Consider the following 26,062-nt stretch of genomic DNA (forward strand, 5'->3'; position numbering starts at 1 on the left):
CTGTTCCCTGCAGTATTCTAGAGAATTGTTTTGCAAGGTCTCATGAGACTGAAATCTGACATAAGGTTTCTGCTGTCCTCTGGGCAAAAATACCTCTATCAGTCTATTGAGTAGTCAGTGGATTTGTTCAGGGAGCGTTCCTGGGATCAGCATTACCAGGAACAGATCCTTTTCCTGCAGGCAGCAGGCAGGGGACAAGCTGTCCTCTTCTGGGGTGGATAAGCCAGACATGGAGCTGCCACTGCAGCAGCTAAGCTTGACTGGCTTTGGGCAAGTTGGATGTCAAACCAGACAAACTGGGGCATTCTGGCTGACACCCTGCTTTTGGAGACGAGAAGAGCTACTTGGCTGTATTAAAGCTGCCACATGTAAGAGGTGATACTGTTGGAAAACAAATAAAAACCCATACTTTGTCAGCAGGGCAGGAGGGGGGCGGGGATGGGTTCTGTTTAAAGATGTCTTAATCAAATCCATCCCCTTCTACACCTCTAGGTTCTGCTCCAAAATCCAGTTAAACCATGAAGCTACTGAAGATCCCAATTACCAAAGGGAGTGATAATGATGATACAAAGGAAGAAAATGAGTGGCAAAACTGTGCTCCTGGATTGTTTCAGTACTCCATGGGAGAGCACCGAGCTCCTGACAATTTACCTTTCAAATCTCTCTAATAAAACAACTCTTGAAAATTACCAAAACATTAGCAACACAAACAGTAACAAACAGCAGGGTGGCTTTGTCAAATGACAGCAGAGGCTGCCAAGAGCAGTGGCTGAGGCCACGCTGGGTGGGTTTGGCTCCATGGGCAGGGGGGTCACAGGATGTGGGACCCCTCCCTGTGCCACTGCACCCCCATGAGTGGCAGACCACCACTCTTGCTCATACACTGGGTGTGCAGCCTGAGCAAAACTCACTTAAAGAAACTTAAAGAAGAGGATTTTCAAAGATTGGAATAGGGTGTAATGGGTCTCCTCCTCTTAGTGCCACCTCCTGCAAAACCTCCTCCCCCTGCACCAAAAAGTAATTCCCGAAGAAATGAACTTGAAACAAATGTGGGACCAGGCTCAGTCCCGGCAAAAGGCAGCCTGGAAGAAGGGCTCTGGAGTGCATCTTGCAGGGCTCATCTTTCTCTTCCAAGACTTCTCCCTCCAAGTTTGGAGGAATTTTGGGATTCTGAGCAGAATCCCACTTGGATCTTGTATCCCTTTCCAAATGTGCTGTTTGCAGAAAGCAATTGCAGCCAATTTCCTTTTACGTGAATATGGTGGAAGATGTAAAATGGGAAATTTGGAGGGGCTTGGGCAGTTTCCCAAAGAAAAACATGTTACTGTTAAAAAAATTCTTTTGAAGAAGAAAGTAACAATCACCAAGTCTCTGTGTTTGCAGTGCAGTGTCTGTGATGCCTTAAGATTTTTAGCTTTTTATGTATTTTTCATATATTTGTGGCTTTGTAGATTTTTAATCAATACTTGTATGGTTTCTTGTACTTTTCCTGTCTTTTCTCACAATAAGCTAACCCTTACTAACACATTCCTGAAAATCTGTTTACTCTTACTCTTAAGAAGATAATTTTTGACAAGGACATCTTGTTTTCCACCAGAACTGGGGACAAAACAAGAAATGGGGCAAAGAAACCCCTGGACTAACTCCAAGGGGCTGACACAGCTGATCTCCTATTGTGTGTACCTGCTAGATATACTAAATAATTAACATTATGAAAACGTTATAAATATAATAATGTTATAAAAAATACAATTATGAAAATTGTAGAAATCATATATCATGTGTGTACAGAGCCATTTTTGTGCACCTGAAAGCTTTCACTAAAGATTTGCTTTTTATATTATCACTCTTAATACCATTTGCAAAGTTTTGTGTTTTAATTCCAGGCAACAGCTGCTGCTTTGAAATCAGGCTCTGGCAGATGTTATTTTGGGGTATTTAAGCCAGGCTCTTGCCGTCACCATCTCAATGTTCTTGGCTTTGTTACTGTTTCTCTGTTTTATTATTCTGAAGAAAATAACTCTGTTAGTGTTCTTTTTCTGGCAAGGAAGAGCTGTGCCAGCACCAAGTGGACAGACTCCAGGTGGCGGTGGCTCAGTGCTCGAGTCCCTCCTGCTGCAGGCAGGTGCAGTGTCGCTGGGATTTCCTTCTGTGGACAGGAGTTTAATTCCTCCCGTGCTGCCTCGTGGAGCTCCTGGACTGAGCTGCAGCCCTGTGGCCAAACCCTGCCAAAGGCTGCCCTGCCTGCCTGCCTGTGATGCCAGGCGAAAGGCTGCACACGAGCGTGCACATCCCAGTCTGCCCTGTCCCCACCTTCACGAGGGTCTGTGGCACAAGACCTGGAGTTCACAGAAAAACCCCAGTCCCTGTTATACACCGAAAGCTCAACTCGTGCATCGGGGTCACTGCGTGCCCGGGGTCTCTCTGTGCCCACCCTGGCGCTGCTGCACAGGGCTGGGTGCCAGCACACCCAGCAGCACCTGTGGCTGTCCTGAGCACAGCCCAGGAACCAACCTGGCTTCACCAAACTGTGCTGGATCCACCTGGTAGCAGCCTGGCAGGGAGCCAGGCCCATCTCCTCCCATCGCTTTTGGGGTTTATTAGTCCCCTGCTGTTCCAGTAAAGGTTGTGACAGTCTGAGCGGTTCTGTCCCCTGAAAACTCCCCACCCAACAGGAACCCAGCTAAGATATCAGCCAAGGCTTCAATTTGCTTGTGACAGTGCCACCATAAAATATAAGTTCCTTATATTATTATATATATTATTATAAAATATATATTCCTTATTTTTTATGTTCCAAGGAACATAAAATATATGTTCCTTGTCCTCTCTATTCCAATATTCCCATTTTGAGGCTTAAAAATTGACTTATTCCTCCTTTCTCAGCCCTCTCCCACATCACCTCCTGTGGAGCCAGGAGTATAAAACACTAAGCCTTGTTGCTAATGGCCCAGGCAAATGATTTAATCAGTGATGCAAAAGGAGTTACGAGCCTGTAGGATGGAAAAAATGCCAGATAGACAGTAAGACTAATGAGGTAATGTGTAAATCCAGGCATTTTCTAACAGATGGGACATGGCAGAGTTGACATGCATATTATTAAAAGGGACATAAAAACATAGACAAAACAATAGCCCGCGTTGGCCATAGCTTGATTTATGCAGTGGAAACTTTTTTTCTTCTGAAGGCAAAGGCAAGAAACATAGAAGTCTGTGCTTAGTAGTAAAGTAACAGCATTGTGAGTGGAGATGCAACGCCTGTACCCAAACACAGCTGGCTCTGCAGCTCTGGCTGAGGCTGCCTCATGCAGCGACTTTCCCTGGGCTCCAAAAGATAAACCAGAGCTGTCCCCACCAGGAAAGGGGTGCCAGACACCCTGAGACAGCTCAGGGGACAGCTCTGGGGACTTCTCGGGGGACATTTTGGGGGACAGCTCCAGGGACAGCTTGCTGTGGTGTGGGTGCTATCAGCAGCAGCAGCCCTGCAGGGCTGGGGAGGAGAGGAGAACTCAGGGACAGGAGCACGTTCACTATGGGATGGCTAATGAGGCAAGTCTGTATTTCTGCCTGCCTGCTTTTACTGGAGAACCCCTTGGAAATTCCTGGTGGTGAAATGCTGAAAACCGTAAAGCAAAAACCCTGAGTCATCTGTCTCAAACTGTCATCGCAGCTTCCCCTGTCAATCCACATGACCCACTCAATTCTCATCCATTTTCTCCATTTTGGGGGAGTTGTGAAAAATAACTACAACCATTCCAACTGATTGGTTATAACATATGCTCAAACTACAGTGATTTGGCTAAATTCTTCTAAGGCTGTACCACATTTTAGGCTTTATGTAATCCAGACACGAGCACCAGACACAATCAGGGGAATTGGTCTGCCCTCAGTGCTGCTGTGCCCTGGGCAGACAGGCCACAGCTCAGTGATCTGCAGCAGCTCAGACAGGGGGAAAAAATAATATAAAAAAGAATCTAGTTACTAATGTCATTTTCCATTGAGATAGTGCATGAAATCAATCTATCGTGCTAAATCTACAAGTTCCAAACTGTATACATAAGGTATATTAAGGGATTTGGAAAGATTAAGACTAGCTCCTACGCGTCTGTGTGTGTATAAGCACGATTGTTTTATCTGTGAATTACCTGCCGCTGCAGAAAAGGCAAAGGGAAGTGGCCTTGTTGGGAGCAGCATCAGCGGGAATGTTGGCTCAGAGCTGAGCTCTGCCTCTGCTCCTCTGCAGAGCAGTCCCGGAGGGAACCGGGAGCCTGAGAGTGGCCCAAAGCAGCTGGCCCTGTGCTCAGCCCCGTGTGAGACCGTGTCCATCCCATCCCTGTGTGAGACCGTGTTCATCCCAACCCCGTGTCCATCCCATCCCTGTGTGAGACCGTGTTCATCCCAACCCCGTGTCCATCCCAACCCCGTGTGAGACCGTGTTCATCCCAACCCCGTGTCCATCCCAGCCCTGTGTGAGACCGTGTTCATCCCAACCCCGTGTCCATCCCAGCCCTGTGTGAGACCGTGTTCATCCCAACCCCGTGTCCATCCCAGCCCTGTGTGAGACCGTGTCCATCCCATCCCTGTGTGAGACTGTGTCCATCCCATCCCTGTGTGAGACTGTGTCCCTCCCATCCCTGTGTGAGACCGTGTCCATCCCAGCCCCGTGTCCATCCCAGCCCCGTGTCCATCCCAGCCCCGTGTTCATCCCAACTCTGTGTTCATCGAGCCCCGTGTTCATCGAGCCCCGTGCGGGACCTCGCTGCCTGCCCAGCCAGGTGCTGTCCCCTGCTAACCAAGGGGACATCTCTGCCAACTGTCTCCCCCTCCAGTGCTCACTGATCACTGCCGTGTTAGAAAATACAGCATTGATAAACCAGCATTAAAGCGCCGCAGTGACTGGAGCCCGTGGGAAGAAGCTCCTTGCTCAGAGCGGGAGGGGATCCCAGCGTGGCCTTTCCAGGCAGAAATTCCTTATGGAGCAGCTGGGACAGGCTGAGCGGGGGCTGAGGACTCGGTGTTTTCAGATCTCCTGTTGTTTGCGGTGCCCCGGCAGGGACCAGGGCTTGTGGCTGCTCCGGGAGAGTGGCCAAGGCTCAGCCCTCTCTCCCCGAGGTCCCAGCCGGGCTCTGGCTCTCCAGTGGTAGCTGGGACCGTGTGTGCTGCTCTCCAGCCCTGCTCCCCTCGGCACCTGCTGCCCCCGGAGCCCGCAGGAGGCCGGGGATGACCCAGCAGGGCTGCGGGGCTCAGGCAGCACGGCTTGGCCAGGGCGCACCCGGCCGAGCGCTCCCGGGCTTGGGTCCCAGGATAGTGCCAGGGGAAGCGCTTACAAAGAGAGATGTTCCACGGGCAGCCCATACTGGCTGTGGCTGTCGGGGCACTATGGAACACGAGCTGCTCCAGAGCTCTCCCCTGGGCTGGATGTGGGTGTGGGCAAGGCAGGATCCCCCAGGATGTGGGGTACAAAAAGCATCCTCTGCAAAGATTTTCCTACTGGGTAAAGGCCCATTACGAGGACTTCCTGGCTTAGGCAGCTGTATATAGCAGCAATAATCCTATTAGGCTGATCCTAAACTGTCCTCCACTGAGCAGTGAAGTGAACTTTACAGAACACTAGAAGCCTAATTAAGCCTCCAAGCCCGCTGTGAGCAGCTCAATTCTGCCTCTGTGCAGCCGCAGGGTCACGTTATGATAGAAACACAAACACCTTTACCACACACACCCCAAAGGCTGCTCCCTGCCTTCAGTCAGCTGCTTTGAGTAAATGCAATCCAGTTCTTTGTAGGAAGAGCTGTCCTACTAATTCCTATGACAGAGAGGCCAAATCCATGCCCACATACCTATGGTAATAACGCTGCCCTCACAAATGGCTGTGCCAAGGTTGAAGGCTGCTCACACCCTTCTGTATTTTTTGCACAGCTGTGAGGATAAAGAAACCCGGTACTGATCAGCGAGGCCCTGAGCCTGGCCTTTCTGGAGAGGTTGTGTAAAGAAGCAATATTACACCTACAGCCAGTACAGGAGCTGGGCTGCAGCAGCCCTGGTGCCTGAGCAGCTGCCTCAGGCTGTGCCAAGTGTCAAGGCAGATTGGAATGGCCCAGCTGCTTCATTACGGCTGCAAGAGGCTGTGTGACAACATCCATGCTTCTCCCAAACCGCTCTTCATGTCTTTGAATGCCTCCAGAAAAAGCTGAATATCAAGGAGCTTTCCTGGGCAGAAACCAAAGGAATGGCCAAGGCAAGAGCAGCTGCAGCTGGAAAGGGCTAAATGGACGATTATCCTGAAATCTTAACATTGCTAACTAATGTCTTAAACATTGCCTTAAAAACCCCAACACGTCTCTCGATCCTGCACACAGCACATGTCTCCCTGCTATGGAACTCTGTGTGATGCATGCCCAGGACCAGGCCTGACCCCAGGATGTCACAGCACATTTACAGCACAGCAAGAGGTGCTGGCATCACCCTGTGCATGGCCAGCATGGCTTAACTGCCTACCACCACTAAACATGCATTTTGGTGACTTTTTCAGAACTTCCTTCTGTCTTTTCCTAATGGGGGGCACGTTTGATATTTAGCTCTAGAAATTAATATCTTCAAATGCTTGCTTTTTTGGTGTAACAGACTGAGACAGGCTAAATATTTGTGCTCTTGTCTTGCCTGGCTGGTAACCCAGATACTATTAGTGAAGCACAACTGGGTCATGAGAATTAATATTAGCATCTGCGTTAGCTGCTTTATTTACATCACTGTATCTGTCAAAAGTTGTGGTAGCTTAAAAGGAACACGGTTTATTCATGCTGACACTAGCAGTGGAATAGCTGGATGAAGGCTGGCTGGCTCCTCAGAACCGGGCTGAGCCCGTGGCAAGCGCAGACCCAAGCTGGGAAAATGCCCTGTGAACTGTCTGGGCAATGAGGGGCACAGCTCGTCCCAGTTCACACAGCCCAACAGCATCCACAGTGTTTCTGTACTGCCCCAAACCAGAGGGAGAGCTTCTGGAAGAACACAGGATGGAGGGACTCTGATGTTATGGTTAAGTTACAAAAGCTCTGATCACTGTTTCAAAATAATTAAGGAATTAATTAACTTCCCAGCTCAGTAATTATGGAAGCTTCAGCCCCATGAAGTAGCACCACATCCCCTGGTCCCTGTGGGCCTGGCAGTGGTCAGCAGGGCGGTACCCCACAGGTCTTCTGGAGCAGAGGGAGTGCTCAGAGGGGCTGTGGGTGCTGCCAGCCCTGCAGGAGTGAGCACCCAGAGCTGGGGAGAACGCTGGCAGGGCTCTGTTCAGCACAGCACAGCAGAGACAGCGACTGAGCCTCTCTGTGATGTGCAGCCCGAGCTCTGTGCAGGTGCTCAGTCACTCCTGTCAATGCTCTGCAGGGCCTCCCCTCTGCCCTGGGGGTGCTGCTGTGAGCCAGTGGGGCTGCCAGCCAGTGCACCTCCTGCTGCTGCACCCTGGCCATGGCCACCACCCTCTCCAGCAGCTGCCACCTCCCTGTGCTCCGTCTCCTTTCCAAAATCACCTGTGACCAAGAGCCAACCATCCTGTAAACAAAGCCAGTGCTGGGTTTCAACTTTATATGAACTAATACAAATTTCTGATAACTGAAGTCTCAGCAAGGACGTCTTTAAATAACTTTGGCAGGGGGCTTTTTATTGGCAGAATTATTAGAAATATTTTATCAGTAAAAATTGTATCAATTTATTGCCCAGTCTGCTCAGAAAAACTATGAACAAAGAAAACTAGGAAACAGTTTCACAAACTGACTTTACTAGGCAACAACACTGTCAATTCTCTGGGTAGTTCAAAGTCGTGTTAAACCAGTATAAAACAGCAGAGTAGACTTTGAGACACAGCCATTCCAGGCAGGAAAGGAGCTGGGCTGGGCTCTGCTGCCTTTGCCTTTGTGTTCAGGCCAGGATGGAAAGAGCTTGGGAGCTAAGAGGGCAGTGCAACACTGCAGTGAGCATTCCCTGGCTTCCTTTAACCATCACAACTGCACTGCTGATCTTTTCACCCTGTGGGTCAGGCAGGTCCAGCCACCTGCACCAGGAATGCAACTGCCTGCTGGACAGCCCAGGGTCACTGAACTAACCAAAGCATCCTCCCACATGGACCTCAGAAATTCTCACATTTCTCTTATAATCCTGTCTCAGATGTTCTATGGATAATTTTTTAAGCTATTATATCACAACAAAGGCAACATCTATTTTTTAAAATGAGGAATCTGGTGATCCCAGAGCCAGAGGTATTGTTCTCTGTTGGACTTGGATACATCAGCTGCTGAGTCTCTTTTTTCCTTCAGGACACACAATTAGCCATCTGGAAGCTTCATCAACACACCAAAACAGCAGCTATAATTGTGCTTATTAAATAAGAGTCTAAATCTGTCCCAGAGAAAGCAAAACTCTCTGTAGCACATGAACCCATGGCAAGCCTGACCTCCCTTAACCAGCAGTAACTGGTGAGAAGAGAAACTGTGCCTGAGGCATGAACTTCAGGGTGAGAGGGATGAGGCCTCTGCTCTCAGCTTTGCCAGGTGCTGTCAGTGGCATGGACCCAGCAAAGCCTCCAGCCTGAGCACAAATATTCCCAAAGTGCAAAATCCAGCAGAACCTAGTGACTATCTCAGAGTGTATTTTACATGGCAAGGTAATGCTAGTCTTGGAACTCTACTGGTCTGCCTAGGCTGAGGATGAGCAGAGGAGAGCTGGGAGCTGCAGGACGTTCCCTTTGTCTCAGGAGCACCTCAGAGACAGCACAGCAGGGTCTGCACTTTGCTTGCCAAACACCCAGTCCCAACCACACCTGCCTGTCCCACCACCTCATCCCTGCTCCTTCTGCAAACCTAGATCCAAAAGATCCTACTGAGCACATCCAGTGGCAGAAATTTGTCCCTAGAGGTTCTGATCACGCGTGGTAGCATAGCAATTTGCATACAATCAAGTGTGATTAACCTTGAGAACCCATTACTGCCACCTCAGCTTCCCAGAAACCCCATCCTAGCCCCCCACAAGCCTGCTTGCAGCAAACTGAATTTCCTTGAACAAGAAAGAGGAATGTTGGCTTCCAGAGACCAAGGTGATGCTTCACGGCACCCCCTCCCACAAGCACCTGCACATCCCACCTAAGGGTTACACTGAATTCCTCCCAGCAGCAGAAGCTCCAGGAGCACAAAGTAAAAATATTTGGAATACTTGAAAATACTAACAAATGCTGCTCCTGGATCTGAGGAATGAGTTGGAGCTGTTTTGTTGCTCTCTGCATTGCTGTTGTGGGGCCAAGAGATTGGTCCAGGGGCTGCTCTCCTCATCCAGAGGTTCATGGGAAATAAATGCAGGGGGAACAGACAACTTATAAAGAACTGGTGGAAAAAAAGTGTTGCTCTGACTGGTTATTTCTGACAGAGAGCTCTAAGCTTCTGCTGGCTTTAGTTTTGCTAACTGTACTTTTTAATTCTGGCAAGGATGCCTGGAGCCCAGGAAAGGAATGCACTGTATATATAATTATAAATCAAAATATAATATAATACAATAAGTAAAATGAACACTGAAGAATACCACTCACTAGCTGCATATGACATCTACCTAATTGTTCCAGGCAGTGAGTCACCACTTGAATTAAAGAGGTGCAGTGAGGTGGTGGAGGGCCAGCTCTGCACAGTTGGGCTCTGGCTCCCCTGGCACCTACCTCATGCTAAGTGAAATCCAAAATCAACTCAGCTTCCCTCAGGACCCTGAGCTCAGCCCTGTCCCACCTCAGTGCCCTTGCAGAAACCTCAGCACCAGGCTGTACCTCCTGTGCTTTATAGGCAAAGAGTTAAATGCCTGAGAAATGGGATCACAGACCTGAGCCCAAAGCAGCAGAAGAAGTTCGGATCTGGGGCAGAGCTAAACATCACCGTAAAAGGCAGACACTGGAACTTCCAGGAGATGGACACATACACCAGGGCAGCCCTTTCCCATAGGAAAAAAGGGAGAAAGGGAGGTTGTTGCCATGCACTGAAGGCTGGAGCACATGTTTGAGACTGGAGGAGTCAGTCCAAACTCTAATCCCTACTCTGCCAGGCTGGAGCAAATCTAAACGATCTGACAGCGCTGCTGAGCTTTAGTGCTGGGGCATGGGAGGCGGTGAGGAGCAGGAAAAGCTGGGACAATTGGTGTTTTTAAGTGACCACTTAATCACAGAACATCCTGAGTTGGAAGGCACCCACAAGGATCAATGAAGTGCAACTCCTGGCAAAAACAAGCCCAAACAACCCTGCCATGTGTAATCAAGGATTTAGAGAATGGAAAATGAGGGTGAGAGGGACAAGGATGCAAATTCAACAGGTTTCTGCTGCTGACCTTAATGCCCTGAGTGGAAGATCAAATTTGCATGAAGATAACGAGCAGGAGGATGGATGTAAGAAGAAAACATTACCCTGTGTGTGGTAACACAAGCCCCAAACACATCTGCACACACAGACGGGCACCCTGAGCTGCGGCACCACCAGCCACAGGCAGCACCTTTCCTGAGCCCCCTGCTCCTCCTGTGGCAGCTGCTTGTGGACTTCCAAAAGCCAGCAGTGAAAAATAATTTAGTGCTGCTTCTCTGCAGGATGGAAGGATCCCATAATAATGTCATGCTGATTTCACAGCAACTTTAAGCCAGTTTCCATCCTGCTGTCAAAGCCATGTGTCCTTGGCTTCAAACTGCTTTCTCCCCACTGGAATTCAGCCACCTCTGCACTGGGACACACTGGGATTTTAATCCTGTAATTGACAGCATCAATCTTGGCCTCAGGAGCTTCCCTGGGAGCGAGGAACACACTGCAGCATCCTTCAGTTCTGCTTTCAGACAATCAGATATTTCCAGCAAGCTGTTAATCTTTGAGAAGTGAGCTGGGCTTTGGTCATCATTACTTAAATGGAATGGATGGCAGAAGGTAGGTACCTGAAACCTCAATAAAAACTCCGGCCAAAAGGTGTGAATATTTCATTCCTCTGCTAGAGCAGCAGCTACAGATTGTGACAATGCTGATGGCTTGCAGCTCTGACTGGCCAGAACAAGGCAAAAAAAGCCTTTACTACACATTTTTCTTTACAGGATTCCAGAAAAGCTCTTGGTCTTTTTGAAACATCAACAACCTGAGAAGGCTGGAAGTATTTCCTTTGTAGGGTTTGAGTTCCTAATGTACGTTTGTGATGCTTGGGATGGGAATGCCAATGATGAAAGCCCGTAAATCGAGGCTCCCAACACCTTGTGTGTGGTTTCAGTGAAGCAGATTTGTTTACAGCACATTAAGGGCACTGGGAGGTTTGAGCATTTTTACCAGCTGTTCCTTGCGATTTTTTGGCAGCTCTCAGGATGTCATTGTCGTTCCCAGCATATCTCAAGGTGGCTCTCAGGAGCCCAGGAATGGCAGCCAGGCACTGGGGCACTCTCCTGGAGGTTCACTGTGCCCTGCACATTCCCTTTTTTCCCATTGTGGAAGGAACCCCCCTTCTGCTGTGCCTCGGAGTGGGAGAGGTCTGTGTGTCAAGAAGCTCCTCCATTGAATGCAAGATGCAAAAGCACAAAGGGAAGAACAATTTTAAAACTGTTAAAAATATTATTTTAGTCCTTTCAGAGCTTCTCACTAGAAGCTTTTGACTTACTGAGAGAAACAAAAAGGTGTTAACTGTGCTGCTGAAAATAGAGCCCCTTGCTCTCAGGCTGAACCCAGACAGGGACTTTCCAGAAGATCTCACAGCACACTTGGTTCATGTGATTGTCCCTTACAGCTTCTCTTTCTGATATTTTGATCCACCCCTGTTTTCCTCTGCAGGAAATTAACTGCTGTGCTTGGTGGCTGCTCCTTCATCTGGTGAGGGATGGATCTTTATGGTTCTCATAAGACCTTCAAGATACACAGGCTGTAATTCGTGTGTTTCCCTTTCTTGCACATCAAATTCATTTTTGATTTGCTCCTGCTACAGAGGTTTTTTTTTCTGGTTTGTTAATGTATTTTCTTTCTTCACTGACAATGCCTCAAGTGACTGTGATACATTTACCTGTGAACTCCAGCAATACAGAGCACATTTTGTCCTGGGACAAGGCTCACTCACTCAATGCAAGGAATTAATCAGATATGCTGATTCTCATGCTGATGCAGTACCTGCTCCTGACACTTTCAAACATGATTACAGGCAAAAGGGTCCTTTGCAGGGCCATCAAGATAAGCAGAGACTGAAGGGCTTTACAGTGTTCAATGACCAAGCTTATCTCAGCCACGATTTAGGCTGATGAAACAATCAGTGCCACTGCTTCACAGAACAAGCTTTAAAAACCCTGCCATTACTAAAGGTTAAAAAAGCTGTCTCTCAGCTCTTCCCAATGCAAAACAGAGCACAAATTAGTACAAACTGGTGCCTCAACACAACTATGTAATTTGCATTTAGACTGCTAAAGAGTTGAACACAAAGCTACACTGAGGCCGAGAACATCAGTGCCCAGTGACACTGCTGAGCCAGAGCGAAGATGTGGGGTAGGAACCAGATGACAAAGGCATGACAGGGTAGGAATGAGGGAATGCCTGGGGGAGAGTCAGTCCCAGGGAGGAGGAAGAGCATTTGCTGTTAAAGCACACAAACTGGAATTGGGTAGTCTGGGTCCTTTTCGCAATTATGGCGTTTTGGATTTGTTCTGTGACCTTGGGTAAATAATTTATTCTCTTTGTGCACAGTTTCCTCATCTGTTAAAGAAGGTTAATAGCTACTGCTCATAAAGGTTGGCTTTTCCTGGCTTGGGTGAAGGAATGAGTCAGGGCAGACTTTGGCAGATGTGCTGAGCGACACCATAGAGGTAAAAAGTGCAAATAATTATTATTTCTTTTACCTGAGGTAGGTGCTAATCACGGATGTGTCAGTGGTGCAGCACTGGGGTAAACACCCCAGTTGTAGGTGAGGAGTTGCCTGCCATGGGAGCAGGATGAGTTGCCAGGACAAGAAGAATAATAGAATATTGTATTTTCTCTAAGCTTTCTCCACCCTAACTGTGATGCACAGTGGATGTACTCACTTGGGGTTGTGTGAGCTGGCTGAGGGTGGCACAAAAATCCCTCACACAGAGTAGTCTGGATGTGACCACATTTTCAATCCCTTTCTACAGAAGTTGTCATAATTCACAACACTCCTCCTTACAGAGCCTTCCTGACCACTTTTGGTACCTAAAATGGATTTTTGGGGTCTATAACCAACCATTTTTACTGCACTCCAGAGTAACTGAGAGCCTCACACAGTGGGATGTGGAATAACCACATAACATTCAGTGACTTAATCAACACAGCAGCTGACTGAGCTGATAGCATGGTCTGACCAAAGTACTCAATTTCTGTGAATAGCCAGCATTTGTACCAATACACCTGAGTAGGGAATTTATCTCCCAATAATTAGAAACCCTTTTAAGTCAAGCTGTAATGCTGATGGTCCACATAACTCTGTATTACTTCTTGTTTCCAGTAATATTGGTAATGTCCAGAGTCTCCTTCTGTGGTAAGTGCCCACAGAACACTACAAATTCACTGTGCTACTCACCCATCTGTTTGTTGGTGTGAAAATGCAGAGCCCAGCTCATCCGCAGCATCAGCGCTGGCCTGAATCCCTGCAAAGTCGCTCACTTCCATCTCAGTGCACAGCAAAGAGAAAATCCACGAGCAGTAATGTCATTGTGGCATCAGCCTCTGGCAGGCTCCATCTCACCAGAGGGAACCTGGGACACTGCACAGGGAGCAGAGGGAGCAGAGCTGGGTCTGGCACAGCAGGGCCCCTCCACGGTGCCACAGCCAGCACTGCTCTGCTCCCTGTGGGCTGTGAAACAACCACGCTGTGCCCCAGCAGGGTGCAACAGCCAACAGCATCCATATAATTTTACCTAATTGCTTAGATTTCTAGATATTTTATAAAAAAGAAGCCATGGGTGCGTATAAGGGAGCTCACATTTTAGGAGTTTCCTATTATAGATGTCATTCCCAATGGTTAACTCATCTAAGTGTGACTTGAGTAGCCCACATCATCAATATTAAATGTGACATTTACTATCAAGAGCAAAGTTTTGGGGCTGTTGCCAGCCCCACTCACTGAGCTGTAAATATTTTGATCACAGAAGAGGCAGAAGAAGGAGCTCAGCCCTCGCTCCCGGCCGACAGCAGCGGGGAGCTGACGGCTGTTTCCCCAGAGCCCCGAGGGGCTCAGCAGTGGCAGCCTTGGCAGGAGCCTCCTCGGCTGGGGAGCCAAGGCTGTGAGTAACCCTGTGCCCAGGCTGGTCCCTGCGCTGCTTTCTGAGCGTGTGACAGGCACAGGGGAGGATGGGGCTGTTCCCTGGTGTTATTGCAGTGGGGCACAAGGGGAGGATGGGGATGTTCCCTGGTGTTATTGCAGTGGGGGACATTCCCTGTCCCACCACAGCACCCAGTTTCCAACAGGTCCCTCGAGCAGGATCAGCATCATGTCACCTTCCCTCCTGGCCACCAGCCGAAGTCTGGCAAGTGATTTGTGCAATGATTTGACCCTCTGGTGGTGTTTTACAGACAGTTTGCTCATGGCTGTGGCCAGCCCGGAGCTGCAGCTGTCTGGGCTGTTCACACATCAGTTAAATCACACATGTGGATGTTCAGCTGCAGCCCCAGACATGGGGTGCCTGCTTGGGCACTGTGCTGGATTTGGCTGCAGCTGCTCTGTGACTGGAGTGGGATCTCTGCTGAACACACACAGAGGTAGAGGAGGAGCTGCTGTTATCACTGATTCCTCCTGTCCCACAGCAACAGCGCTGTGGAACTGAGGAGAAGAGAGGCCCTTGAGAGGGATCCCCACATCAGAGCTTTCACCCTTCCAAAGCCACCCTGAGTCACACTTCTCACTGCTGCAGCCACGACTGGTCCTGGCTGCCAGCTGTGCAATGCCTTCTTTCCACACAAAAAGGAATATTTTGGTAACTATATGATTTGCCAAAAATGTATCGCTCAGCTATGGAAGTAAGGAAACACCAAAGAAGTACTGGCAAATAGCTGGGGATTTTTTTCATAGGTCAGTATTTTAAGGGAAGACGTTTTGGAAGATTATCAAGTGTGTTTTTGTGAATGTGACCCTACAACTACACATGATGAAGAAGTCTGCAAGGTCTCATTACTAAGGAATGGAAAGGTATAATAAAAACTGCAAACATCCAACAGCTTCATTACTTCCATTATCATATTTTATCTTTGTTTAATTGTATGTATCAATTTTTTATAAAGAAACTCCATGTGCCTATGAGTTAGATCTTACTGAAAAAGACTTTCATTGATTGCAGGAACACAGCCAGGCTAGCTGGATCATAGAGACAGAGAAACAAGGTGAAGCAGGATTGAGCATCTTAGTTATTGTGGTCTGCATGAAGAACAGAAACACTTGTTAAACTTTACTCGGTGTCATTTAATGTTATTAGCCCTCCTGGACCAGAGGGATTTTACTGCTCCTCCAAATAATGACAAATGGTGCAGCTGGACAGAGATGAGCTATTCACTCCCGTGATAATTACTGCACAATGATACTAAAGAAGCATTCACAAAAAACTTCCCTGGTTAATGATGTTTAATTCATTATTAAATGCAGCTCATTACTGTTGGAAATAAGGCCATTTAGCAGCCATCAGCTTTGCTAATATTGCTGAATGTCTTACAGTGGTCAGACAGCAAGGGAGAAGACAAGTTTTAAAAATATATTTTCACTTCAGAATAAAAATTTAAAAAAATTCTGCCAGTGTTTGGTAATGAAATAACACCCAATATCATCTGAATCTCTTGCTTCCTTGTAAAGTCAGAGTGGTCAGTTTTCTCCTGGAGCTAACATCTCCTTTACATGAGACTTCAAAGATGAATTTCAGTGCGAGAAAATCTCTGTATTCAGCACTCTCTGCCCTCCTGCTCCCCACGTGCTGTTCCAGTGGTGCAAGCATTTAACACAGCCTGTCTCAGCCTTTCCTCACTGGCACCGAGCCCCCAGGCTTCCCCAGCAGGTAGGGACACTCCTGCTCTTGCAGGGGCTCCCAGCTGAGCTGCAGCCCCTCTGGAGGGTCCGGGTGTCACCAGGACAGGCTCCCACACCCCACACACCCGGGCTGCTCCTGGGCCAGAGGCTCTGCTTCCACAGCTCATCAGGGAAAGGTGTTCTGTGACTCAGGTCTAACACCACCGAAATGTTTCTCTGAGCCCTCGAGCTCAATTCCCAAAGCCTTTCCCAATCTGGAGACTCTTTTGATCCACAGACCCTGCATTGCCCAGGGCCAGAGCTGTGCTGGCAGGGCAGATACCTCCAGTATAAAACCCCTTATGTGAGGAGAGCAAAGCTACAAACTCTGTCACTGGGGTCTCTGTTGTCTCAAGGCCCTTGTCTATCCTGACACCACAAATGCCAGTTTTGCATAGAGAAGTTAGGGGTTGAGGGGGGCAGGAGCCACCCTCCTGCAGTGGCCTGTCACCTCTTTGGGCTGGGTAAACCCAAAGACCTTTCTGATAAACAGATGTGCTAAGGGTTCTGCCTCCCTTCTCTCTCCCTCCTCTCTCTTGCTGGGGATGGCTCTCAGCCCTCTCAGCTCCTGGGTGCTGCAGCTGCCCAGGCACACAGCACCTCCTGGTACGTCAGGAATGCAGATAAAACCAACAAATCACCCATCGGCCACCACAGCGAGCAGAGAGCAGAACAGACTGGGATCAAATCAAAACGAATCAAATAAGGAGGTGGATCTAGTGGTCTGCAAGTTCCCCAGAGCAGCCCCCCAGGAGCACCAGAGGCAGCAGGCAGGAGCTGGATTGCTGAGGAGAAGACTGGTTTCACCTGGTGGGATGGGGCACGTCAGACTGCTCTGCTCAGTTTTTCACTCAGCCCTCCTCAGACAACCAGAGTATTGCAAACTGAGGGAGCTGAGGTGCCAATTTCCTCCAAGAAGATATCTCAGCACTAATTCACACCTTTTGAGCTAAAAAAAAAGTACAGGGTAATGTCAGGTTATAAAACAGGCCCTTGACTTGCCCTGGTTTAATTAAGATAATGAGAAGTGTAGGATGATGAGCTATGGTTCCAGACAGCAGGAAAAAAGGATGAAGAGCAATTACATTTGGAACAGAGAAGAGTCTATGGAGCTAGGAGCTGGGGAACAGGCTGTGACAAAGGGGATGTCTACAGGAGATTTATTGGTACTGAAAATAGAGCAGGGCAGGACTGGGTGACTGGAGAAGTTGGGTGAATCAGAGCCTTCTGCACCTGGAAGGCAGGTGCTGGTGCAGCCAGCTGTGTCTGAGAGGTGCAGCCAGAGAGAGCTGGCAGCTCTCACACTCTGGTCCCTCAGACACACCATGGCAGGTCCTGTGCTCCCACACCTTCCCCAGCCCCAGGGCAGCGCTGCCAGGCGAGGGAACCCTGTGCACACACGGTGTGTTCAGCACTCCCAGCGGGCTCTGACAAACAGTCTGAGCATGTGTTTCAGTCTCACAGATTTCAGTGGGACTTGTGTGGACCCAAGCTGAAGCATCTGTTCCATCACTCTGCTGAATTGAGCTCAGCCACTCCCAGCACCCAGACATACACAAGAACATTTCTTCCTTGATGCAAAATGCTGGGAAATCCTGAATAAAGCTGGTCTTACTGTGAGACGCTATTACCTGCTGGCTCTGGATCAATCCAGAGGTTTGAACTGAAGAGGTTCAGTACTTTGTAGTTTAAATATAGCCTGTCCTCCCTTAAGCACAGCCCCATGTCTTATTTCTGTCCCAGCTCCGAGCCCACCATGATAGAATTCGGGTGAAGGTGTGAGAGGACCTGGAGTTCTTTGCTGGTGCTTTCCTAATTGCAGTGACCCCCATTCCACCAGCACTGGAGCTCTGTGACTGAATTTACCACTCTGCAGCAAACAGTGTTTGCTTCCTCCTGTAACATCATTTCCACTCATTGCCTGGAGAAAGAGACCCCCTAAGCCACAGATCTGCCTCTGCTTGCCTTGGAAAACAGCTGAAAACTGTTCTCCAGGAAATCAGGATCACATGCTGCACTGGGACAGAGGGGAAACTCCAAATGGGTCTTTATGTGTATGCTGCATAATTCACCACAATTAATTCAGATCACATAGTTTTACAAGACGTGCTTCTGCAGAGTAATTAAGCTTATGAGTGAGCAAACTGGGCTCAACTTCAGTATTAAAAGAGCAGTCAGAGGAACAACTGGGAACAATGGCAGTGAAGAGGAGAGTTTAGACAAGTGACAGTTGATCAATATTGGGGTGACATGAGACTTATTATATACCTCCTTAATAAATATACATTTAATTTCTGATCTACTGTGTCAAACCCACTTGTCTGGCACTGTATTGTATTACATTTCTATGCTATTTTTATAGGTTGAGTTCCAAAAATCATAATTTATTGACACTACTTTATAAATCTTTAAAAGGGCAAGAGAGACTGACTTAATCAGAACAAATCATTTCACTTTTGTTTGGACTAGTTTAAAATCAGTTGCTACTTGATACAATTTACATGACTAATTATGACTTGATTTTCTTCCCTCCCTATCTCTTTGAATCATAATCGGTGCTTTCAGCTAATGAATTTACCATTCTCAAAGCACTATTAAGAAAAACTTGGTCTTCTCCATGAATAGTCTTATTTATGCAAGCTCCCCATCGACTTCAGAGAGCGGAGTGATTAATTCACAAATAATTTATCTGACAAATGTTGCTTCCCCTCTCCCCCTCCCCACCCTTGCAGTTGCTTGTGGGCGAATTTGAAATTTCTCAATTATTCATTATTCAGAATTCTTGCGGGTTTTTCCCCAGTAAATAATTTTTGCTCTAAACACTGAGTAGCTGCAATGCACGTGAGCACACTTTGTGCTCTCGGGCAGCTTCCGAAGCCACGTGGCCTCATTTTGTTCCGCAGCCAGGACGGTTTCCACACCTAACCAGCACAGAAGCGATGGGGAATGTTACTTTCTGACACACAAAATTACAGCTAATTCTGTATTATCTTCAATTATTTATCTATAGGCCCACTTTGAAGTATTTTAGGCAAGAGTTACATAAGAGGAAAGTATTGTTATTCCTTCGTGTGCCCTCCTTTTCCTGGGATGGTGCTCCTGGCTCTGGCGTGGGCAGCTCCAAGCGCTGCTCCGGGGATTTGGGAGTGGATCTGTGGGAACAGCCTCAACAGGGAGGGGGGTTCACTGGGGCTCAGGGTCCTGCTTCTCCCTGTCCCACCAGCGTGCCCAGGACAGCGAAATTCCCTGTAGTTCCCTGCTCCCACATCTGGCACGGCCGATGCTGAGCTGCTGAGGGCAGGATTTAAACGATGGATGGAGCTTGTGGGGTTGTGTGGCCCCAGGGACAAGAACGGGGACAAGCACAGGGCCAGGGCCAGGGGCCCAAGGGCAGGCTGTGTCCCCAGAAGCAGGGCCAGCCCAGCTGTGGTGCTCAGGGTGTGCTGAGTGCCCGCTGCCGTGGGTGGGCTGCAAACAGCAGCCAGGGCTGTGCCAGCCCCGCGGGGTCCCCCAGAGACCTCCCTGGCACCAGAGCTCCCAGCAAACGCGTGCACGCTGGGCTCTGGGACATCTGTGTGACTGCCACCGCTCCTGCCCGCTGCCACCGCGCCTTGCGGCTCCTGGGGGTGACTGGCAAAGCTCAGCCTTTGTGGGCAGCAGCTCTGAGCCAGCAGCACCAGGGGCTCTGAAGAGAAGCTCTTGGTTTGTCAGGAGATCAGATCCTGGTCTGACACTGAATTCTGGGCTGCTGTGTACTCCTCTCTTTACGGGAAGGTTTTTCCACGTTTTGGACTTAATGTTACATGTAAAGAGAATTGATTTCTGTCCGGAGAAGAAGCTCCTCAGTGAAGGAAAACAACCAAGGTCTGCAAAGGGAGGTTTGCCAGGGAACATGTGATGTCTCTTCTCCAGCAAGGGGTTTCTTCTGTAGAAAACCCTTCACTGGAGAAGTGCCTGAGGCTGGCAGAGCTTCATCTAATTTAAATGAAATAACTCCCTTGCTTTCCCTCTGACCTCTGGTTCATGCTGGTTGTCACGGAAAATGGATAGATTAAACCCAGAAAGAATTTGAAGGAGAACTTAACTAAATTGAAACTGTAGCCCTGGAGCCTTGTTTGTCAGCCTGTTTCCGTGGTGGCCCTGCTGTTAAATAATTAAGCAGTGGCACTTACTAAGCACATGTTACACACGGAGTTAAGGGAGGGCAGGTAAGTAAAGGCAGCCTGTCCCTGGCAGCCCAGCACGTCTCAGCCTGCATGGAAAGGGAAGCTGACATGTCCAACATGTCCAACATCTCCACACATCCTTCTGCTGTCCCTTGTTCCTGCCAGAGTAAGGATGGGCAGAGGACAGGGACTTGAACCACGTCAGGTGGACAGGACAGAGATCTTATCAATGAGTATGGGGCTGGGAGTTCCTGCTCCATTTTATGGCCCCTCTGACCCTATCTTCACCTAGCAACATTGGGGGGAAGAGAGAAAGAACAGAAAATCAGGTATCTAGGATGCATAAATAACCTCGTTGCCATGGCAGCAGCAGTATCTGCAAGCACTATCAGTATTGAGAGCTTTTAGGTAAATGAGACCTGACACCCTGCTCACAAAATAAAACTCCTGGGTTAAGCAGGTGAAAAAGAAGTCAAGTCATCTACCAAAGGGCAAAGGGCTAGACAGAAGTGGTTTGGTTTTTAAAAAGATTTCTGAGCACAACAGATATTCCATCACCATGCCTTTGTAAGGAAAGCAGTGTGTGAGTGGCAGGCGGGGCTGTGGCACAGGCAGGACGTCACAGCAGTGATGCAGCAGATGCAGCACCACCGTGTCACCACTTGTGGCCCTGATGGCCTGAGCTCACCACTGTGTCCATCCTGTCCCATGGCTGCTGTGACATCGAGGAGCTGCTATGTCTGAGAGATTTTACACTCCCCAAGTGCCCTTTTTGGTTTTCATAAGTGAATAATGAACAGTGACACACTCACTAGAGGGAGAGCCAAACTGTGATCATGGACACGGTGGGAGCAGCTTTGGGCCATGCCAGCAGAGGGTGGCACAGCAGATCACCCCAGCACTCTAATTCATCATCATCTCCCAGTGCAATTAAAACCAGACAAGGCCTCTCAATTCCCCCTTTTTGTTTGCAGTGAGCTTTTCAAGAGCCCTTGGAAAAGAGAAAGGGAGTGCAAAGAGAATCCCATCACTGACACTTTGTGATGGGAGCCTGGCTTTTTGCACAATATTCATCTTTGAGAGAGTAGGGAAATGCTGTGGCTCAGCTTTGTGTGTGTCTTTATCAAGCTCTGAACATCTGGAAACCAAGCCAGACAGGAGAACACAGAAAGTGTCACCCCTGCTGCACAGCCTGGCTGAATCCCAGATCCAGGTGTAATGTCAATCTGTGGTTTGCAGCTTGTATCTTCTCACTTAATTTTGTCAGAAATCAGCACTTCTCACATGCTCCATGCACACTCCTTTGTCAGACAGCAGAGTCTGGAAGTGCTGCAGCAGCTGGAGGACAGAGTGAACAGATTCACCCCAGCTGTAGAAAGCACAGCCCATGGGATGTCCTGCACATTCCTGCTTTCTGGAGGATGGACACAGACTCATGAACTCCTAAGGAAACCATCTACATTCACCCGCTTAAGACAGAAATAAGTACACTGACTTAAATGGGAAATATCCAGCATTCTTTATCCAACATTAATATCTCCTTGCACAGTAACCTTGTTACAGCCAGACAAGTGACCAGTGCTGGCCTTGTTCAGGTTTCTCAGCAAGTCTAAGAAGATTACTATACACATCTTATTTCTGTGCTGATAAGCAGCTTAGACATTATGACTAAGGGTCACTCCATACAATAGGTCTATGGAATTGTTATAATTTTCTGGTGGGCAATGAAGTGAGCTGAAGGTCTCCAGCAGCCTCAGGGCTTTGCCATTAATCAAGCAGCTCCATGCTAAGATGGGAGCTGGTCAAGAGGCTGATTTTTTTTTGTTTCCCATAGGAAGTAAGGACGTTTTGACATTTTCTACATGACAACATGTCTGAAAATATGTTTCAAATAAATAAGAACATTTTGAGAATACTGAAGAAGTTTGTTCCAATTATAACCTTAGGAAACACTGTGTGTTTCTATCACTGTGTGATAGAAAATAGGAAAAACCTTGGAAAGAAAAGTCATTCCAAAATCAAAGCAAAGTTGGACCACCTCAACTTCATTGAATGTCCTTGCTGTTTTCTTCCACAACATGCACCTCCACTGAAATCTCCTCTCCAGGGTAGGCAGGCAACACACTCAGCCCACAGGTAAGCCAGTGTTCAGGCAGTTCCTCAGGGAGCTGCTCCTTTCCTGGGGGATATCAGTACTGACTAACCCCACCATGTCCTACAGAACCCCAGCTCAGGGCATCCCAGGAGCTGCTGCCCCAGCTCTTGACCTCAGCACACAGCCTAGATCTGCTCCTTTGTGAGCTACATCAGCCCAAACGAGTCCCAGACTTGGAACCATAGCAGTGCAGAAAACCAGCCAAACCTGCTTTCAGCTCCATGGGGGGCTGGAGCTGCTGACAGGGGCCAGCCTGTGAACACTCTGCTCCTCCCTGGTTCCCAGTGTTACACAATCTCTTCACTCAGAACTGCAGCCACATTTCACCTCCACTCCTCAGGTGTGTTGCTATCCTGCAGATTTAGCAGCACTTCAGAGCTGTGCTGTACCATCTGTAATATTTTGAGGCTGCAGCACAGTGCATTAGGAAACAGGTCAAAATGCCATTGACTGAATTTGTCAAGGGAAAAAGCAATGCAACATTAAGGAATTCAATAGATAAAGTGGCTCCAGGTCCAGGTAAAGCCAACTGACCCGTGGTCTGACTCTGAGCACTTGCAAATGTCAAGTCATGGGTTGCAAAAGGACCTGGGGTGTTTTAACTGTATCAGGACATTCTGACTCTTAAAATACTGTGGTTTGCCTCGTATTCTTCCATCCTGTTTCTAGTGATCATTGGGCCTCTGTGGGCTGAGAAACAGGGCAGGTTCCTGTGGTATCTGCACAGCCTGCAGGCCTGTGTGACAGCAGGGACATCCTGGTGTCCTGGTGAAAGCCCCCGTGTCCAGCAGTGACCCCAGGCCTCGCTGCAGCCCCTTGTGCTGGGGTCTGCAGGGGACTGAGCCTGTCCTCAGCTGAGGGACAGGGGACAGGGGAGGCAGCGTGGGGCCAGAACCTGTGCTGGCTTTGGGGAGAGAGGTTGGGATCGACAGACAGCACATTCCCACCGGGAAGGGGACGGTGTCTTTGAGAGGGAGCAAGGAAGGGGAAAGGAGATCATGTTTGCTCAATGCTCTTATCTGAAGCAAACCCTTAATAAGGATTGGGATGAGCCTGGATAGAAGGGAGGGTTACCTGTGATATGGTGAAGAGCTGGTGGCAGCTGGGGGTGAGTGTGGGGGGCTCAGCTGGCCCGGGGAGGTGCTGACAGACATTGTCCCCAGTCCAGAGGAGCACAGGGACATGCTGCCACGCCAGGCTGCCACTGCCACCGAGCACTGCCTGCACTGGCAGGGCTGGTCACTGCCTCAGCCTTGTAGAAAGGGTTGGAACATTTATTGGGCCAATAATGAATATTGCCTTGGGCAAGCAGAGCAAGGTCCAAATGGACCCAAACCCCAAAGACAAGGACATGATGTTGTAGGACTCTTCTGGCACCTTCTGTCTCTCCTCACCAGGAACCCCAGCTCTCACCACTGCTGGTCCTCCAGTGTTTGAGTTCTTGTGGCTCTTAAGGTTTTGGAGTAAAAAGTAAAAATTCAGTAATTTTTGATGGAAAAAAGTCCTCTCTCCATTCTCTAAAGAAAGCTAAGCCAGACAAGTACAGGTTTTGTAGCATTTGATGTACTATATAGACAGGCCAAGAAACACAGGAGGTCTGGAAAACACCTCCATCAGTGAAATGCTTTCTTGCAAACCCAGCGTGGATAGCAGTGGGGATATGGGAAATTTGCAGCTTACCCTGCAGAGCACCAGACTGCAAACACAACCCTGAGCTCTGGTCCCAGAGGTGCCAGGGGGACACTCTGGGATGGGTTTTGTGCCCAGCACCATCCTGAGTTATTCCTGACCTCAGCAAAGGCAGAGCCGGCTCTTTCCAAGTGTCCTGGGAAAAGCCAGGTCTGATTCAAGGACGAGAGGTTCAGCTGCAGGGTCAGCAGGGCACAAATAGGAACTGGTACCTGTCCCTTGTTCCATTTGGGGCTGCTCTCAAAGGAAAATGAAAATGGGGATCAAAGGATTGAAAACTCACTGGGTACTGGCACTACAAAAATACCATGGTGTGTGTTATTGTGTCTTAGTGTGTGCTGGAGTGTGTTGGGGTGTGTTGGGGTGTGTTGGTGTGTGTTGGTGTGTGTTGGTGTGTGTTGGGGTGTATTTAGGTGTGTTGGGGTGTGTTGGGGTGTGTTGGGGTGTGTTGGGGTGTGTTGGTGTGTGTTGGGGTGTGTTGGGGTGTGTTGGGGTGTGTTGGGGTGTGTTGGTGTGTGTTGGGGTGTGTTGGGGTGTATTTAGGTGTGTTGGAGTGTGTTGGGGTGTGTTGGGGTGTGCTGCTTTGCCACACTTTTTGGGGTGCTGAGGGGCAGTGGCAGAGCGTGGAGTGGGTCTCCATTCCCTGTGCTGCCAGTGATTCCAGCCCTTCTGTGTTTCCATCCATCCTGAGGAAGCTGCTATGCTGACTGGAGGCCAAATATAGCAGGAAACATCAGTTGTGACAGAAGTTCCTCTCTGAGGGCTTGGAGAACTCAGAAGTGCCATTATTTCCTGCATTTAAAATGACTGGTAATCAAAAGCCTTGTTTGGGAAGTCCCATTTGTGCCTCACACAACTCTAGGCTCCAATGTATACTAAAATCCCACATTAATTATGCATGAAATGTACATCTTTGGCTTTTAGGGACAAAGGAAACAGTTTTGCCTTGGGAATAACAGAGAATTATTTTGGCCTGGAGTCAAGAACACACAGCCCAGTTTTTGTTCATTTCATTTGGTTTTGGGTTCCTTTCTAGGTGCAGGCAGCTATTTGAAAAGGGCCTGTTTCCTGCAGAAAAGAAAGTTATTGTGTTCTCTGCGCATTCTTTCAATGTCCCATTTCAAAACCCGAGCAGGCAGTGCCTGGCTCCAGGGCTGGCAGTGATCTCAGGTGACTCCAGAGGACATGTCACACTCTTCTGGGTTGTGTTCCACCCCTCTACAGCTGAAAACCCAGCTGGGAATGCTCCAACACTCTTGGGCACCTACTGAGTAGTTTATAAGCAGTGGGCTAAGGAGCCTGAGAAAGGACTGCAAATGACATAAGCGATCCCATTTAGGATGGGGGATCCTGAGCTGGGAGGGGGAAGCTCCCCAGGGTGTGCACAGGTCCTGGCTCTGCCTGAGGACTGGCAGCCTGGATTCCTGGCTGGCACAGGGACACTGAGTGCCACTCAGGGCTGCCCAGGGCTCTCTCAGACTCCCACACAGGTTTTCCCTTTCCCCAGCTGTGCAGAGCAGTCTCAGAGGTGAATGTGAACACCCCTAGCAGTTGTTACGAGCCCGGACTGTTCCGTCCCCACCAGCCACAGGCAGCAGCTCGGCCACTCCGAGGCTTTGTGGGGATGTTCTGCAGAGCAGCCACTGCTCCCCTAAAGCTGCTGCTGAGCCAGAGGCCAGGTGAGCCCTCAGTGCTCCTGCCCAGCCCCTGCCCAGCTCCTCAGCCTCAGGAGCACCCCAAGAGCTGCTGGGCTCCAGGTTATGCTTCCAAGGAAGAACAAACAATGCAGAGCTGCCATGATATATTTAACCATGAGTCATTCTCTTAAAAATTATCAGCTGTGAAAGGCTTTCACCACTCTGGGAATAATGCAACGATGTATTTCATGTGAATCAGTGCAGAGTGTATCCATGGCAACCTCATCCTTGCAGTTTGCCAACAGTTGGGGTAACTGGCCTGGAAGAGTTGCAGAAAATAAACCTGCATATTATGGGTTTCTAAAGGAAAAATCAGGCTTGTTTTGA

At 48.7% G+C, this 26,062-nt stretch overlaps 2 protein-coding genes across 2 annotated transcripts in view; one reads left to right on the forward strand and one right to left on the reverse strand.

Moving 5' to 3' along the window:
- The window catches only part of LOC147650110 (somatomedin-B and thrombospondin type-1 domain-containing protein-like), a 39,978-nt gene extending 39,340 nt beyond the window's left edge, over positions 1 to 638 (forward strand). The window contains exon 5 of the mRNA XM_086852525.1: positions 493 to 638. Coding sequence (XP_086708651.1) covers positions 493 to 556 — 64 coding nt within the window. The 3' untranslated portion in view covers positions 557 to 638. The remainder of the gene's footprint in view (positions 1 to 492) is intronic.
- KCNB1 (potassium voltage-gated channel subfamily B member 1) overlaps positions 1 to 26,062 on the reverse strand; it is a 99,260-nt gene that overhangs the window by 14,124 nt on the left and 59,074 nt on the right. The gene's annotated exons all lie outside the window — the stretch shown is intronic.

Source organism: Cyanistes caeruleus, chromosome 16 (genome assembly GCF_971803275.1).
Source record: "Cyanistes caeruleus chromosome 16, bCyaCae1.hap1.1, whole genome shotgun sequence".
NCBI classification, from domain to species: Eukaryota; Metazoa; Chordata; class Aves; order Passeriformes; family Paridae; genus Cyanistes; species Cyanistes caeruleus.